Below are 14,161 nucleotides of genomic sequence, written 5' to 3'. Positions count from 1 at the left end.
ACTATGATCCCATCTTCTTTGCTTCACCCTTTCCTCTGTGTCATCGCTCTATTTCCCCTCCTTCTCCCCCATATGTGACAGAACATAAAACTTTAGTCTACTTTCATTTGAGCAAGGAGGGCGGCTAGGGAGAGGAGAAAAGCCAACAGCCAATCCTTCTACACTCAGTTTTGCTTTCGGGGTTGAGGGTGTTAAGGCAAGGTTTTTCAGTTCTTGAAAATTAGGAAGCAAACAAAAAGTCTTCTTTTAATACAAAATATTGAATTTCAAATAATTATGGTACTCACTAATACTTTTATTTCTTTTATGTAATCTTAATATATTTTCCACTTAATACATTGATAACCCTTAATTTATATTACCATTATGCATTGTTAACTGGCTCAGTTGAATAGGTGAAGGGGACAAACTTGTCTTGGAGAACATTTTATCCATTTCTGCATAACCCACATTTGACTTCTAAAATATTAATTACATTTGCAGTGAGGCAAACAAAGTGTTAGAAGGGCAGTCAAACCTCATGTATTAGGTATTAGCTGGTGGCCTTTGAGAGTGCAGAGCATGCACAGTTACGCTGTGCAGTTGCATATAACTTTTCATTAATGCCTTTGAAGCAGCTTGAACAATGCAGAACAGCTGACTGTACCTCCTTTAAACTTTACCTCTTTTCCTCCAATTTGACCCCATGCCTTAGGTCATAATGTATTTCACTGCCTACTATTGTTATTGCAAAAGTATTTTAACTGGTAATTCCAATGGGATAGGTCACTTTCAGTGGCTCTCAGTTTTAACCTCTTGAAACTTATAATAGCACAGTAGCCCTGTGCCAAGAGCTGAGGAAATAATGGAATTCTAAATAGTTATCCAATAATTTGGTCCAGAAATAAAACTATGTATCCAAAACCAAATCCATTACAATTTAATGCAGGGTGATGTATACCTTTATATACATATCAGAAGTCTTTGTTAAAACATGCAAATACACTTACAAATTTAAGTAATTCTACTGTTACCTGAGCTGAACTCTGCCAATTTGCTAGAATTATTTTTTTTAATAATTATCATATACTCATAACCTAAACCTTGGATGTTGGACTCTCACCATCAAGTAATTCCTGAAACGACATTTAGAACCATCTAATCACAATGTTTTTCTAGGACATTGTTTCTTACTGCTTTTTGCCACTAGATGGAAGAAGCAGGTTAACAAAATGATATTTTTGGTGCCTTATTCAACTCTACCCAGAAACAACCACAAGACTGTGTTTAAAATAATGACAGTCTCAGCACTCTTTTATTTATTCTTACTGCAGTATTTCTTTTCATGTGAATACTGGATCTAAGAACTGTATTTTTTTTGTTTTCTTTATAGAGATTAATTTTCTTTTTTTTATTTTAAAGGACTGAAATTTTCAAAAGTAAGAAAACAACTGCCAGCTGGAAGAGGAGATGTGAGAATTATATGAAGATAATTATATGAAGATATTGGTAACAGGTATGTTGCAAAGAAATTCTCCACATGGATGACTGTCCAATAAATAACAAACCTTATTCATTTAATTATTCTTTTGTGCCACAAATGCTTATGGAGCAATTATGGAGCAATTGGCACATTGAACACACTAGACTACGTGCTGAGAAACACACAAGTGATAAATTAAGTGCAGCAAGTGCTTATAAAATTTTTACATTCTACAAGAGAGCTGAGCAAGAGGTAAGTTGTTTTCATTTATACATCATTTCAAATAAGGTAGAAATGGATAAATACTGGAAATATAGGTGCAATATTTTGGACACACAGGGAGGGTGGGTTTGGAGTGTCACTTTCATCTGAGGAGAGCAGGAATCACTTCATGGAGAAACTGGAATTAAGAGGGACAGTTGATGTGGGAGGGGCAGAGAATGGCTTTCCTGTGATAGAGGCAGAATGAGCAAAGGCACAGAGCAGGAAATAGCAGTTTATAAACATGTATAATGATGAAAGGACAGTTCATTTTAACAAACAATTTAAATGTTTGTATAGATAGGACACTGTAAAATGTAGTTTTTGAGCTAATGATAGATACAGGAAGTAACCTCAGAAGCTAAAGCACCATGTATAGAAGAGTGGGCATTCTGGACAGTGAAGCTTCAGCTTGGAAACAGAATATCACTCAAGATGAAATAACCTGGAAATGGGAACACTAGCATCCATCTGATGCTGGTGTTTTATCAAAAGTAGGTTTACTGTACATGTGGATTTGTAAATTGGTGGGAAGACTCCGTAAAAGAATGATAATTCTGACTTAGGAGGACAGCTTCCTGCAGCTTCTATTCTCCTTCATCACTCTCCGCATGTTAGAAAGGAGACCAAGGTAGTAAACAGTGTCTTTTGACTCCGAAAAAACAGTATTTAATCTTTAAAATAACACGTAGTACCACCTACCTTCATACCTAGTGGTCTACTGATGTGAATGATCAAAGAATTCTATTCCAGCTGCTGAAGGCAATGAGCTTGAAGCTTGATATTAGGAGTAGCTGTAAAAGTCAGTTTTTAAATCCAACCACAAAATTTGTTTTTATGGCCTCCTATGGAACTGTAGCTACAGGTTAACTAAAGGTTATGAAGTAATATTTCCTTTTTATGGTTCTGAATTCACTGCCTTGTAATTTCAGAGATCACCTTGTTCTACAGTGGGACAAGCTTTATGGTGTTATAATTTTGTATAGCTCAATGAAGACCATGTGACTTTTTCTTTTCCAAGTTTTGATTCTATATTATTCCTATACTATTATTTGTATCTAGCTCATCACTGTATTAATTGCGAGAATGTAGATAGAATACCTTTATAATTCTAAGCCTTATATTTCCTGTTTTGTTCTATGTCTTGCTCATAAGTAAGGTATAATTAAAACTTAAAATTAAATATTGTCTTATATCTTAATGGAGTAAAAATGCTATGCATTAAGTCGTATTTAAATTTGATAAATATGTGAAAGTATAGAATTACTAGATTACCTGATATATACATACATATATGCTTTTATATATTTATATTTCAGATGAATAAATTCAGATTATAAGCAGCCTCACCATTTTCTTCTATAAAGCAACTTTGTGGTAATAGCTAAATATATACATATTTTCCCAAATTCAAAATAGTAACCTATGATTTTAATACACATATAAAATATTAGCTATGTTTAGACCTTATTAAATAAAGCTAATAATTCTATTTTGTTGATACTTCATATACTTTATAAAATATAAACTGATTCCCCTATAAGGATCAGTTTGATTTTATCACTTTTTTGCCCATCTACAATTAAATCTTAAAAAAAGGATCATGACTCAGTAGTAGTGTATTAGGTCTGAAAAAATATAACTTCAAAGATACTTATCAGAAGGATAAAAAATGGCTATAGAAGCCTACATAAATTACTGGCTTTCTTTTAGGGCTGTGTCTACATAGGCAAGGTAGAGAATAGAAGTACTTATTTGAAAAGGGCTGGGCAAAAATTTTAAGCCCTGTCATTGAAGAAATGATACAGTAAGGAGATTGTAGCCTGGTTAGCCGGACTGTGTATTTACATTGATTCCATTGACTTGACATAATTGTGTTAACTCTATGTAACTTTTTACCCTTATAGATATGGATAGAAAACCTAGAAATAAAATTCTGTAATTTGATACAACCTAGCCCTAATGCAGCTTGGTTTCCTTTTTTTTTTTTTTAAACATCTTTATTGGAGTATAATTGCTTTACAATGGTGTGTTAGTTTCTGCTTTATAACAAAGTGAATCAGCTATACATATACATATACCCCATATCTCCTCCCTCTTGTGTCTCCCTCCCACCCTCCCTATCCCACCTCTCTAGGTGGTCACAAAGCACCAAGCTGATCTCCCTGTGCTATGCAGCTGCTTCCCACTAGCTATCAGTTTTACATTTGGTGGTATATATAAGTCCATGCCACTCTTTCAGTTCATCCCACCTTACTCTTCTCCCTCCCTGTGTACTGAAGTCCATTCTCTACATCTTCGTCTTTATTCCTGTCCTCCCCCTAGGTTCTTCACAACCTTTTTTTAGGTCCCATATATATGTGTTAGCATACGGTATTTATTTTTTTCATTCTGACTTACTTCACTCTGTATGACAGTCTCTAGGTCCATCCAACTCACTACAAATAACTCAATTTCATTACTTTTTATCGCTGAGTAATATTCCATTGTATGTTTGTGCCACATCTTCTTTATCCATTCATCTGTCGATGGACACTTACGTTGCTTCCATGTTCCAGCTATTGTAAATAGTGCCGCAATGAACATTGTGGTACATGACTCTTTTTGAAATATGGTTTTCTCAGGGTACATGCCCAGTAGTAGGATTGCTGGGTCATATGGTAGTTCTATTTTTAGTTTTTTGAGGAACCTCCATACTGTTCTCCATAGTGGCTGTACCCATTTACATTCCCATCAACAGTGCAAGAGGGTTCCCTTTTCTCCACATCCTCTCCAGCATTTATTGTTTGTAGGTTTTTTGATGACGGCCATTCTGACTGGTGTGAGGTGATACCTCATTGTAGTTTTCATTGGCATTTCTCTAATGATTAGTGATGTTGAGCATCCTTTCATGTGTTTCTTGGCAACCTGTATATCTTCTTTGGAGAAAGGTCTATTTAGGTCTTCTGCCCAGTTTTGGATTGGGTTGTTTGTTTTTCTGATGTTGAGCTGCATGAGCTGCTTGTAAATTTTGGAGATTAATCCTTTGTCAGATGCTTCATTTGCAAATATTTTTTCCCATTCTGAGGGTTGTCTTTTCATCTGGTTTATGGTTTCCTTTGCTGTGCAAAAGCTTTGAAGTTTCATTAGGTCCCATTTGTTTATTTTTGTTTCCAGTTCTCTAGGAGGTGGGTCAAAAAGGATCTTGCTGTGATTTGTCATAGAGTGTTCTGCCTATGTTTTCCTCTAAGAGTTTTATAGTGTCCAGTCTTACATTTAGGTCTTTAATCCACTTTGAGTTTATTTTTGTGTGTGGTGTTAGGGAGTGTTCTAATTTCATTCTTTTACATGTAGCTGTCGAGTTTTCCCAGCACCACTTATTGAAGAGGCTGTCTTTTCTCCATAGTATGTTCTTGCCTCCTTTTTCGTAAATTATGTAACCATATGTGTGTGGGTTTATCTCTGGGCTTCGTATCCTATAACATTAATCTATATTTCTGCCTTTGTGCCAGTACCATACTGTCTTGATTACTGTAGCTTTGTAGTATAGTCTGAAGTCTAGGAGCCTGATTCCTCCAGCTCCGTTTTTCTTTCTCAAGATTGCTTTGGCTATTCAGGGTCTTTTGTGTTTCCATACAAATTGTGAAACTTTCTGTTGTAGTTGTATGAAAAATGCCATTGGTATTTTGATAGGGATTGCATTGAATCTGTAGATTGCTTTGGGTAATATAGTCATTTTCACAAAATTGATTCTTCCAATCAAAGAACATGGTATATCTCTCCATCTGTTTGTATCATCTTTCATTTCTTTCATCAGTGTCTTATAGTTTTCTGCATACAGGTCTTTTGTCTCCTTAGGTAAGTATATTCCTAGGTATTTTATTCTTTTTGTTGCAGTGGTAAATGGGAGTGTTTCCTTAATTTCACTTTCAGATGTTTTATCATTAGTATATAGGAATGCAACAGATTTCTGTGCATTAATTTTGTATCCTGCTACTTTACCAAATTCATTGATTAGCTCTAGTAGTTTTCTGGTAGCATCTTTAGGATTCTCTGTGTATGGTATCATGTCATCTGCACACAGTGACAGCTTTACTTCTTCTTTTCCAATTAAGATTCCTTTTATTTCTTTTTCTTCTCTGATTACTATGGCTAAAACTTCCAGAACTATGTTGAATAATAGTGGTGAGAGTGGACAATCTTGTCTTGTTCCTGATCTTGGAGGAAATGGTTTCAGTTTTTCTCCATTGAGCATGATGTTGGCTGTGGGTTTGTCATATATGGCCTTTATTATGTTGAGGTAAGTTCCCTCTATCCCTACTTTCTGGAGGGTTTTTATCATAAATCAGTGTTGAATTTTTTCAAACGCTTTTTCTGCATCTATTGAGATGATCATATGGTTTTTCTCCTTCAATTTGTTAATATGGTGTATCACATTGATTGATTTGCATATATTGAAAAATCCTTGCATTCCTGGGGTAAAGCGCACTTGATCATGGAGTATGATCCTTTCAGTGTGCTGTTGGATTCTGTTTGCTAGTATTTTGTTGAGGATTTTTGCATCTATGTTAATCAGGGATATTGGCCTATAGTTTTCTTTCTTTGTGTCATCTTTGTCTGGTTTTGGTTTCAGGGAGATGGTGGCCTCATAGAATGAGTTTGGAGTGTTCCTCCCTCTGCTATATTTTGGAAGAGTTTGAGAAGGATAGGTGTTAGGATAGATAGCTCTTCTCTAAATGTTTGATAGAATTCGCCTGTGAAGCCATCTGGTCCTGGGCTTTTGTTTGTTGGAAGATTTTTAATCACAGTTTCAATTTCACTGCTTGTGTTTGGTCTGTTTATATTTTCTATTTTTTCGTGGTTCAGTCTCGGAAGGTTGTGCTTTTCTAAGAATTTGTCCATTTCTTCCAGGTTGTCCATTTTATGGGCATATAGCTGCTTGTAGTCATCTCTCATGATCTTTTTTATTTCTGCAGTGTCAGTTACTTCTCCTTTTCCATTTCTCATTCTATTGATTTGAGTCTTCTCCGTTTTTTTCTTGATGAGTCTGGCTAATGTTTTAGCAATTTCTTTTATCTTCTCAAAGAACCAGCTTTTAGTTTTATTCATCTTTGCAATTGTTTCCTTCATTTCTTTTTCATTTTTTTCTGGTCTGATCTTTATTTCTTTCCGTCTGCTAACTTTGGAGTTTTTTTGTTCTTCTTTCTCTAATTGTTTTAGGTGCAAGGTTAGGTTGTTTATTTGAGATATTTTTTGATTCTTGAGGTAGGATTGTACTGCTATAAACTTCCCTCTTAGAACTGCTTTTGCTCCATCCTTAGGTTTTGGGTCATCATGTTTTCATTGTCATTTGTTTTTAGGTATTTTTTGATTTCCTGTTTGATTTCTTCACTTATCTCTTGGTTATTAAGTAATATAGTTTTTGTCCTCCATGTATTTGTATTTTTTACAGATTTTTTTCCTGTAATTGATATTCAGTCTCATAGCGTTGTGGTCAGAAAAGATACTTGATACAATTTCAATTTTCTTAAATTTACCAAGGCTTGATTTGTGACCCAAGTTATGATCTATCTTGGAGAATGTTCCATGAGCACTTGAGAAGAAAGTGTATTCTGCTCTTTTTGGATGGAATGTCCTATAAATATCAATTAAGTCCATCTTGTTTAATGTATCATTTAAAGCTTATGTTTCCTTATTTATTTTCATTTCGGATGATCTGTCCATTGGTGAAAGTGGAGTGTTAAAGTTCCCTACTCTGATTGTGTTACTGTCGATTTCCCCTTTTATGGCTGTTAGCATTTGCCTTATGTATTGAGGTGCTCCTATGTTGGGTGCGTAAATATTTACAATTGTTATATCTTCTTGGAATGATCCCTTGATCATTATGTAGTGTCCTTCTTTGTCTCTTGTAATAGTCTTTTTTTTTAAGTCTATTTTGTCTGATATGAGAGTTGCTACTCCAGCTTTCTTTTGATTTCCATTTGCATGGAATACCTTTTTCCATCCCCTCACTTTCAGTCTGCATGTGTCCCCAGGTCTGAAGTGGGTCCCTTGTAGACAGCATATATATGGGTCTTGTTTTTGTATCCATTCAGCCAGTCTATGTCATTTGGTTGGAGCGTTTAATCCATTTACATTTAAGGCAGTCCTCGATATGTATGTTCCTATTACCATTTTCTTAATTGTTTTGGGTTTGTTATTGTAGGTCTTTTCCTTCTCTTGTGTTTCCTGCCTAGAGAAGTTCCTTTAGCATTTGTTGTAAAGCTGGTTTGGTGTTGCTGAATGCTCTTAGCTTTTGCTTTTCTGTAAAGGTTTTAATTTCTCTGTCAAATCTGAACGAGATTCTTGCTGTGTAGAGTAATCTTGGTTGTAGGTTTTTCCCTTTCATCACTTTAAATATGTCCTGCCACTCCTCTCTGTCTTGCAGAGTTTCTTCTGAAAGATCAGCTGTTAACCTTATGGGCATTCCCTTGTATGTTATTTGTTGTTTTTCCCTTGCTGCTTTTAATATTTTTTGTTTGCATTTAATTTTTGATAGTTTTATTAATATGTATCTTGGTGTGCTTCTCTTTGCATTTATCCTGTATGGGACTCTCTTTATTTCCAGGACTTGATTGACTATTTCCTTTCCTAATTTAGGGAAGTTTTCAACTATAATCTCTTCAAATATTTTCTCAGTCCCTTTCTTTTTCTCTTTTTCTTCTGGGACCCCTATAATGGTTTCCTATTATCACTTGAAAATCATTGTTGATTTTCCTATAAGGACTTTTAAAAAAGAAATCTAACAGTAAAAGTTTATATGCTCAATAAAACATGCCTATTAAGAGTGTTATTTGCTCTTTATTGACTTTAGAAGTTCATTTCTTCCAGTTTAGAAAAAATGTAGTTTTGCCTTTTAGGAGTTATAGCGTTTTTGGCCAAATAACGTCTCTCTGTTACTACAGGTGATATAATATTCCTTTGTGGAAATCTGATTAAAACAAAACAAAACAAAACTCATCAGTCCAAATTCTGTTCTTTGTAGTGCTGGCATCAAATGGGAATTTCATAAATTTAACAGAAAAAATACTTTAAACAGTTGAGAATTTGGTAAACATCAAGCTATTTTAGGCAAGGGGCTACATCATAATTACATCAGCAGTTGAGCATAAAGGTACCTAAAACTGTTATGTATGGTGTTGTGGAGTTTTTGTATTGTTTTGTTTTGTTTTTGCATTTAAGCTTTTCTTTATATACAAAGTGGGTTTAATAAAATAGATAGCTCTCTTCAAAAGTTTCAGACCAGAGAACATTTGAATACTAGAGTAGAAAATTTGTGCTTCTTGTCCACACATATTAATTTCATTTTGTTCCATAAATGTTCTTATTGTTATTTGATATTTCTAAACTATATAACAAAACAACTAAAATTTCCTACAAAATTATGATTATTTTGACATTTTAAATTTTTACTGAAGGTGATATTTTTACTGAAATTTCTAAGTTGCCAGAAGAATGCCTTTGACGATTTTGGAATATTAGAAAGAACATAATCTATTTATAAGAAAAGGAAAAAAACCTTCCACATAATACATTTTAAAAAATGTTCTAACTCTTTTTCTAAGCAAAAGTAGCTCAGAGCTAGACATAATTTGAGAATATATAGGAGCAAAAGAACAATCATACCACTGAATATATGGATAAATTTCTTTTGCTCTTATGATGAGATAGTTTTCTAAATGGCTGTTTAAACCTATAGCATTCAATGTTTACACTAATTTATCACTGGCTCAAATTTTTGCTTTCTTTCCTTCCATCAGAATCACTTTGGTTAATTTTCTTTACAAAATGAGAAATGAGTAATTGAGAATGCATGAATGTACCTAACAGTAGGAGATTCAAGAAGTATTATGTTTTAGAGAGGGAATAAAGAGTCCCATTGTTACTGAATTGAGTTCAATTCTATTCTTTAAGATCCTTTTCTCTTACAGACGTTTCACAGAATCATTTGAAATAAAGAGTATAACTTTGAAAACAAAGACTTACCAGTTTAATTAGGGGAAATTGGAATAGAAAATTAAATTTTGAATAAGACTCCAAATTTCTTAGAGTATTTTTGTTCTTCTAGACATCCTTCAGAGTAATTCTTTTGAAACATAAACCTTGTCAGTAAATTCTCTGCTTAGAACTGGACATTGTTTTCCCGTAGCTTCAGCATAAACTCTAATGTTAGCCCCCAGGATCTTCACCCTCTTCCAGCATCATTTCTCTCAGTATATCCTCCCATCACCCACCATGCTCCTTATGCTGCTTTTAACAAGCAGTTTTCTCCATTCATAATCACACTTGTGTCCTTTCCTGTTCTGTTCCAGCACATCTTTCAGTTGTAACTTCTGTGAAGTCTTTGCTGACACTGTCTACTCTTCCAATCCCCACAGTCAGAACTAGAGGCTTCCTGCTCTGTGCTCCCATACTTCTGTTACAATACTTTCACAGTTTTCTCACGTGTTGTTCACAGTTCTCTTTTCCCCCAGATTGTGAGTTACCTAAGGGCAAGGGAAGTGTCTTGTTTTTGGAGTTCTAACATCTAGCACAGAAAAGGCAGATGGTGGTTATACGAGAAATGTTTGTTTTATTAATTGATTAACACTTAATAAGCATTTAATGTATACCCAGGTAAGAACAACATTCTAATATTACATTTTGGGGGGATACATAGAAGTCAGAAGCTAGCATGGGCTGTGAATAATAAATGCTGACTAACTGACATCATTATTTCCTGTTCTCAAAAAACTTGAAGTAGGTAAAATAAATACCCAGAGTAAACTATCCAAGATAGTTATATTCAACATATGTATTTTCCTTTCATGTGCAGCTCAAGTCCCAGGAGGCATTTTCTGACTACTCCAACCTATATTTATCTCTGTGTTTCTATTACTTTTCTGTGTTATCCAGCCAGGTTCTAAATCTATGCTTCGTTGAACTGTTCGTTGGTTTTTAGATGTGCATTTTGTCTTTCTTTCTGATTATAAAGATTATATGTTCTTTTAGGGCAGGGGTTACATCTTCTACTTTGAATTTTCTCTGCAGAACCTAGTGAGAAGCTACACACATAATACGATCTCAAAAATTATTTATGGAATGTGTAGGGGTTCGGAATGAGCCTCCTCAGAATGTGTCACTTTTGTATGAAGATTGTTTTGAGCTGGGGGCAATTGAGTCCCTGCAGGTTCAAGAGAAACTACTGCCTTTCTCTTAACTAGAGAAAGGCAGAAGAATTTGAATTAGGAATTTTTCCCAGAAAAGTTTTATTACCAGAGATAAATTTTATCTAAGTGGCCCCATCTATATGGCAGGGCAAACATCCAATTATCAAACTTCTGCTTTTCTTCTTACTGTCCTGTGAATAACCCTCCTATCCTTGGAAGCCCTGGGCCCCTATCCCATTGCTTAGCTCAGGATGGCATCTATACGTCATTTTACCTTTTGGTCTTTGAACCTCTCACGTATGTGGGGTTCCCATATGTAAAAAATTAAGTTTCATTTTCTCCTTTTAATCTGTCTCATGTCAATTTAATTCTTAGACCAGCCGGCAGAACCTAGGAGAGTAAAGGAAAGTTTTTTGCTTCCCCAACAAATGAATAAAAGCAAATTCACATCATTAAACATTGTAAATACTACATAAATAAAAGTACCTGTGTATTAAGTCACAAAAAGCCATTCCTCAAAATATTTTTTGTACAAATTTTGCTGTGCGTGAATACAGCACAAAAATGTCTTACTACAATTAATATAATTCCTTAAAATGTAATGGGGTATTGATTGCCTCGAGGATATTAGTAAAAAATGTTATTTCAGTTTAATTTGATCAAGACCAAGGAAGCAAGAAAGACATTGCTTTACATATACCATGGGATTTGCTTTTCTGTCTTATTTTGACAGTTGGAATATAGAGTTACCACAACATGGTGCAGTTTACCAGTGCTACAGAGCCCTGTGACTCTCAAGTTTGATTCTGGGGTCCAAGGCTTACTGCTGAAAGTGAATGATCCTTTCTTTGATGATCCCCAGCACTACCAGGCGAAGCAGGACTGCCTTTTGATGGAGCATGAAGGTGAGAAATTTTCTATTTTGAGTGCCAAAGCTGAGAGAAATAGAGAGCACATGTTGTGATATATGGCAGTGCTCTCTTACAATATCTGTTAATCCTCTCAGAGTTTCCAAATACCTCATGCTACTCATCCCACGTATCTGAAAATGCAGTGACATGGAAAGATGAGGTCAAAAACTGTGTGACCTGGAACTGAGATTTTTGGAATGAACAGTCTATATCTGGTAGGTATTTAAGAAAATTATCTATGAAACAGTATTAACAATTCATGTGAAAATGTTAGTTCAAGTAATAAATATAGATAATTGATTTGTTTCAGGTATTTAATGGCATTTGTAAAGCATGCATCCTTAAATTTAAATTGACAGTGTTCTCTAAGTTCTAGGAACTATAAAACTGTACCTTTAAAATACTTTTTGGTAGTTTTGTGATTCTTATTTCTAAAAATGTAGCTATATATTTTGAGAAAGATTTTTCATCCAAATATTTTATGTTTTAGTAATTTATGGATTTCATTGAATAAGTTAGGGAAAATAAAGTAACCTTTTCATGGAATCATAGTGTATTGGAACTCTGCCTGTGAGGAGTCTAGAAGTCTGGCTACCTTAAACATACCTGTGTCTACATCTGAGGCCTCTTGACTCCAAATCCAGAACCTTCCAAGATATGCTATTGTCCTGTTTAAAAAATTTCATTTCTTCAACTACTAGAATTTAATGAGTAGAAATTCTTTCTCCAGAATCTCTCTTGAAACCATATTTACCACTTTGTTGTGGACATGAAAACCTGAACATACCCTTTCTTTATCCCACACTTCTCACACCTGAATCTGAACTTGTCTTTATACACAATCACTTTTATTTCTGACTTTCCAGTTTCTGTTATTCTCCAAGTTACCAGCTGTGAGATCCTGATGTCATCATTGACCTCTTCATTTTTTTTGTCCCCACAAACAGTTATCAAATCCTTCTGATTGTTCTTTGGGGGTATCCCTTGAGTATGTCCCTTCATTGCCATCCTCAGCATGACTTCCTGAGGACTGTCTAGACTGTTACAGTATATGGTTTCCTATGGGTTTCTGCTCCCAGCGTTACAGTACATGGTTTCTGACGGGTTTCTGCTCCCAGCATCTCCCTGATCCTGCTTATTCCACACACAGTGACCTGGCTGGTGGTCCTAAAACACCACTTTGATTATATCACTACATTTTTTCAAGAAGATTAATAGCTCCGTTTTGCTTGCAAGGTTAAGCCCAAAATTGTTAGACTGCTGTCCAAGGCCTTTGATTGGCTCCTCTTCAAACTGTGTTCAATTACTGTTCTTCCAGAAACCTCTGCCTCAACCAAGCAGGTCTGCTCATTCTAACTTAAACGATTTGAACCTTTGAACACATAGAATTTCCCTTCCTTTCTGCCTACCCAAATCCTCCCTTTTCAACCTGACTAAAGTGTCACCTCCTTTGTGAAGACTTCTAAGATAATCCAGTTCTTGGTGATTACTCAGTCTTTTGAACTCCTATAATATATCTATGCTGTGCCATTCATCAAAAAATTTATTATATACTGCTTCATGACGTTTGCATAACCCCAAATTGAATTTCCTCTATTATTTTTGACTGCTGTTTCAATTCTTAGGTAATGTCTGTTTTCCTTATTATCTTTAAAACTCCTAAAAGGCAAGAACATGTCTTTTCTGTTCCCTGAGTGGATTTACTATAAAGCTAATAAAACTTATGCTTCAGGGCCCCTTACTTGCATGGTTCCCTTCTAATGTCCTGTGTCTACTTTTGTTTTGATAATTTTGAATTTTTTTCAGACAGGGTCCTCCCACATTGTTAAGCTTCTGGCCCCATAAACCTTGGGTCCACCTCTGAATGGGAATGATAGCTAACAATTAATATTCATTTTGTGCTTATGTTGAGGCACTGTTTTGCTGTAATATTTCTGTTTAGCTACAGATAGAAAGAACCCCCTTCCCCTGTGCCACTCAAACCCCAATATAATAAATTATATTAATTGCCCAATTTGTAATGACAAAGAATACAGAAATCTGGCAGAAGCAAGCACACACAGAGCAGGAGAAGATACAGGATCTCTCTGAGCAGCTTCCTTTGGCCCCCAAAGTCTTGGTAATGGCACAGTCCCAGCAGGGCTCAGTCATGAAGGCTCTGAGAAGGTGAATGATTTATTATGCCATGGACTTTTATGGTTGGAAATTATGTTATCGCTCAAGAAAATCTTATACTAGCAATAATGTGTCCTTAATCAGAAATATTTGGAGACATTCTGAATTCTCTTCTCAAGTCTCATGTGGCATCAGAAGGTCATGTTGGATGTGGACGTAGAAGAATGGAGACATGCCAGTGCACA

General features: G+C 35.2%; 1 protein-coding gene across 1 annotated transcript in view; it reads left to right on the top strand.

Moving 5' to 3' along the window:
* Positions 1 to 1,579: 1,579 nt before the first annotated feature.
* LOC149749090 (UPF0462 protein C4orf33 homolog) overlaps positions 1,580 to 14,161 on the top strand; it is a 45,208-nt gene continuing 32,626 nt past the window's right edge. The window contains exons 1-2 of the mRNA XM_089911355.1: positions 1,580 to 1,714; positions 11,624 to 11,795. Of these exons, the coding sequence (XP_089767481.1) occupies positions 1,580 to 1,714; positions 11,624 to 11,795 (307 nt within the window). The remainder of the gene's footprint in view (positions 1,715 to 11,623; positions 11,796 to 14,161) is intronic.

This window comes from Delphinapterus leucas, chromosome 5 (genome assembly GCF_059928025.1).
Source record: "Delphinapterus leucas isolate spDelLeu-1000000601 "Yukka" chromosome 5, BTC_Dleu_Yukka2, whole genome shotgun sequence".
NCBI lineage: Eukaryota > Metazoa > Chordata > Mammalia > Artiodactyla > Monodontidae > Delphinapterus > Delphinapterus leucas.
This window is presented reverse-complemented; position numbering and strand designations above follow the sequence as displayed.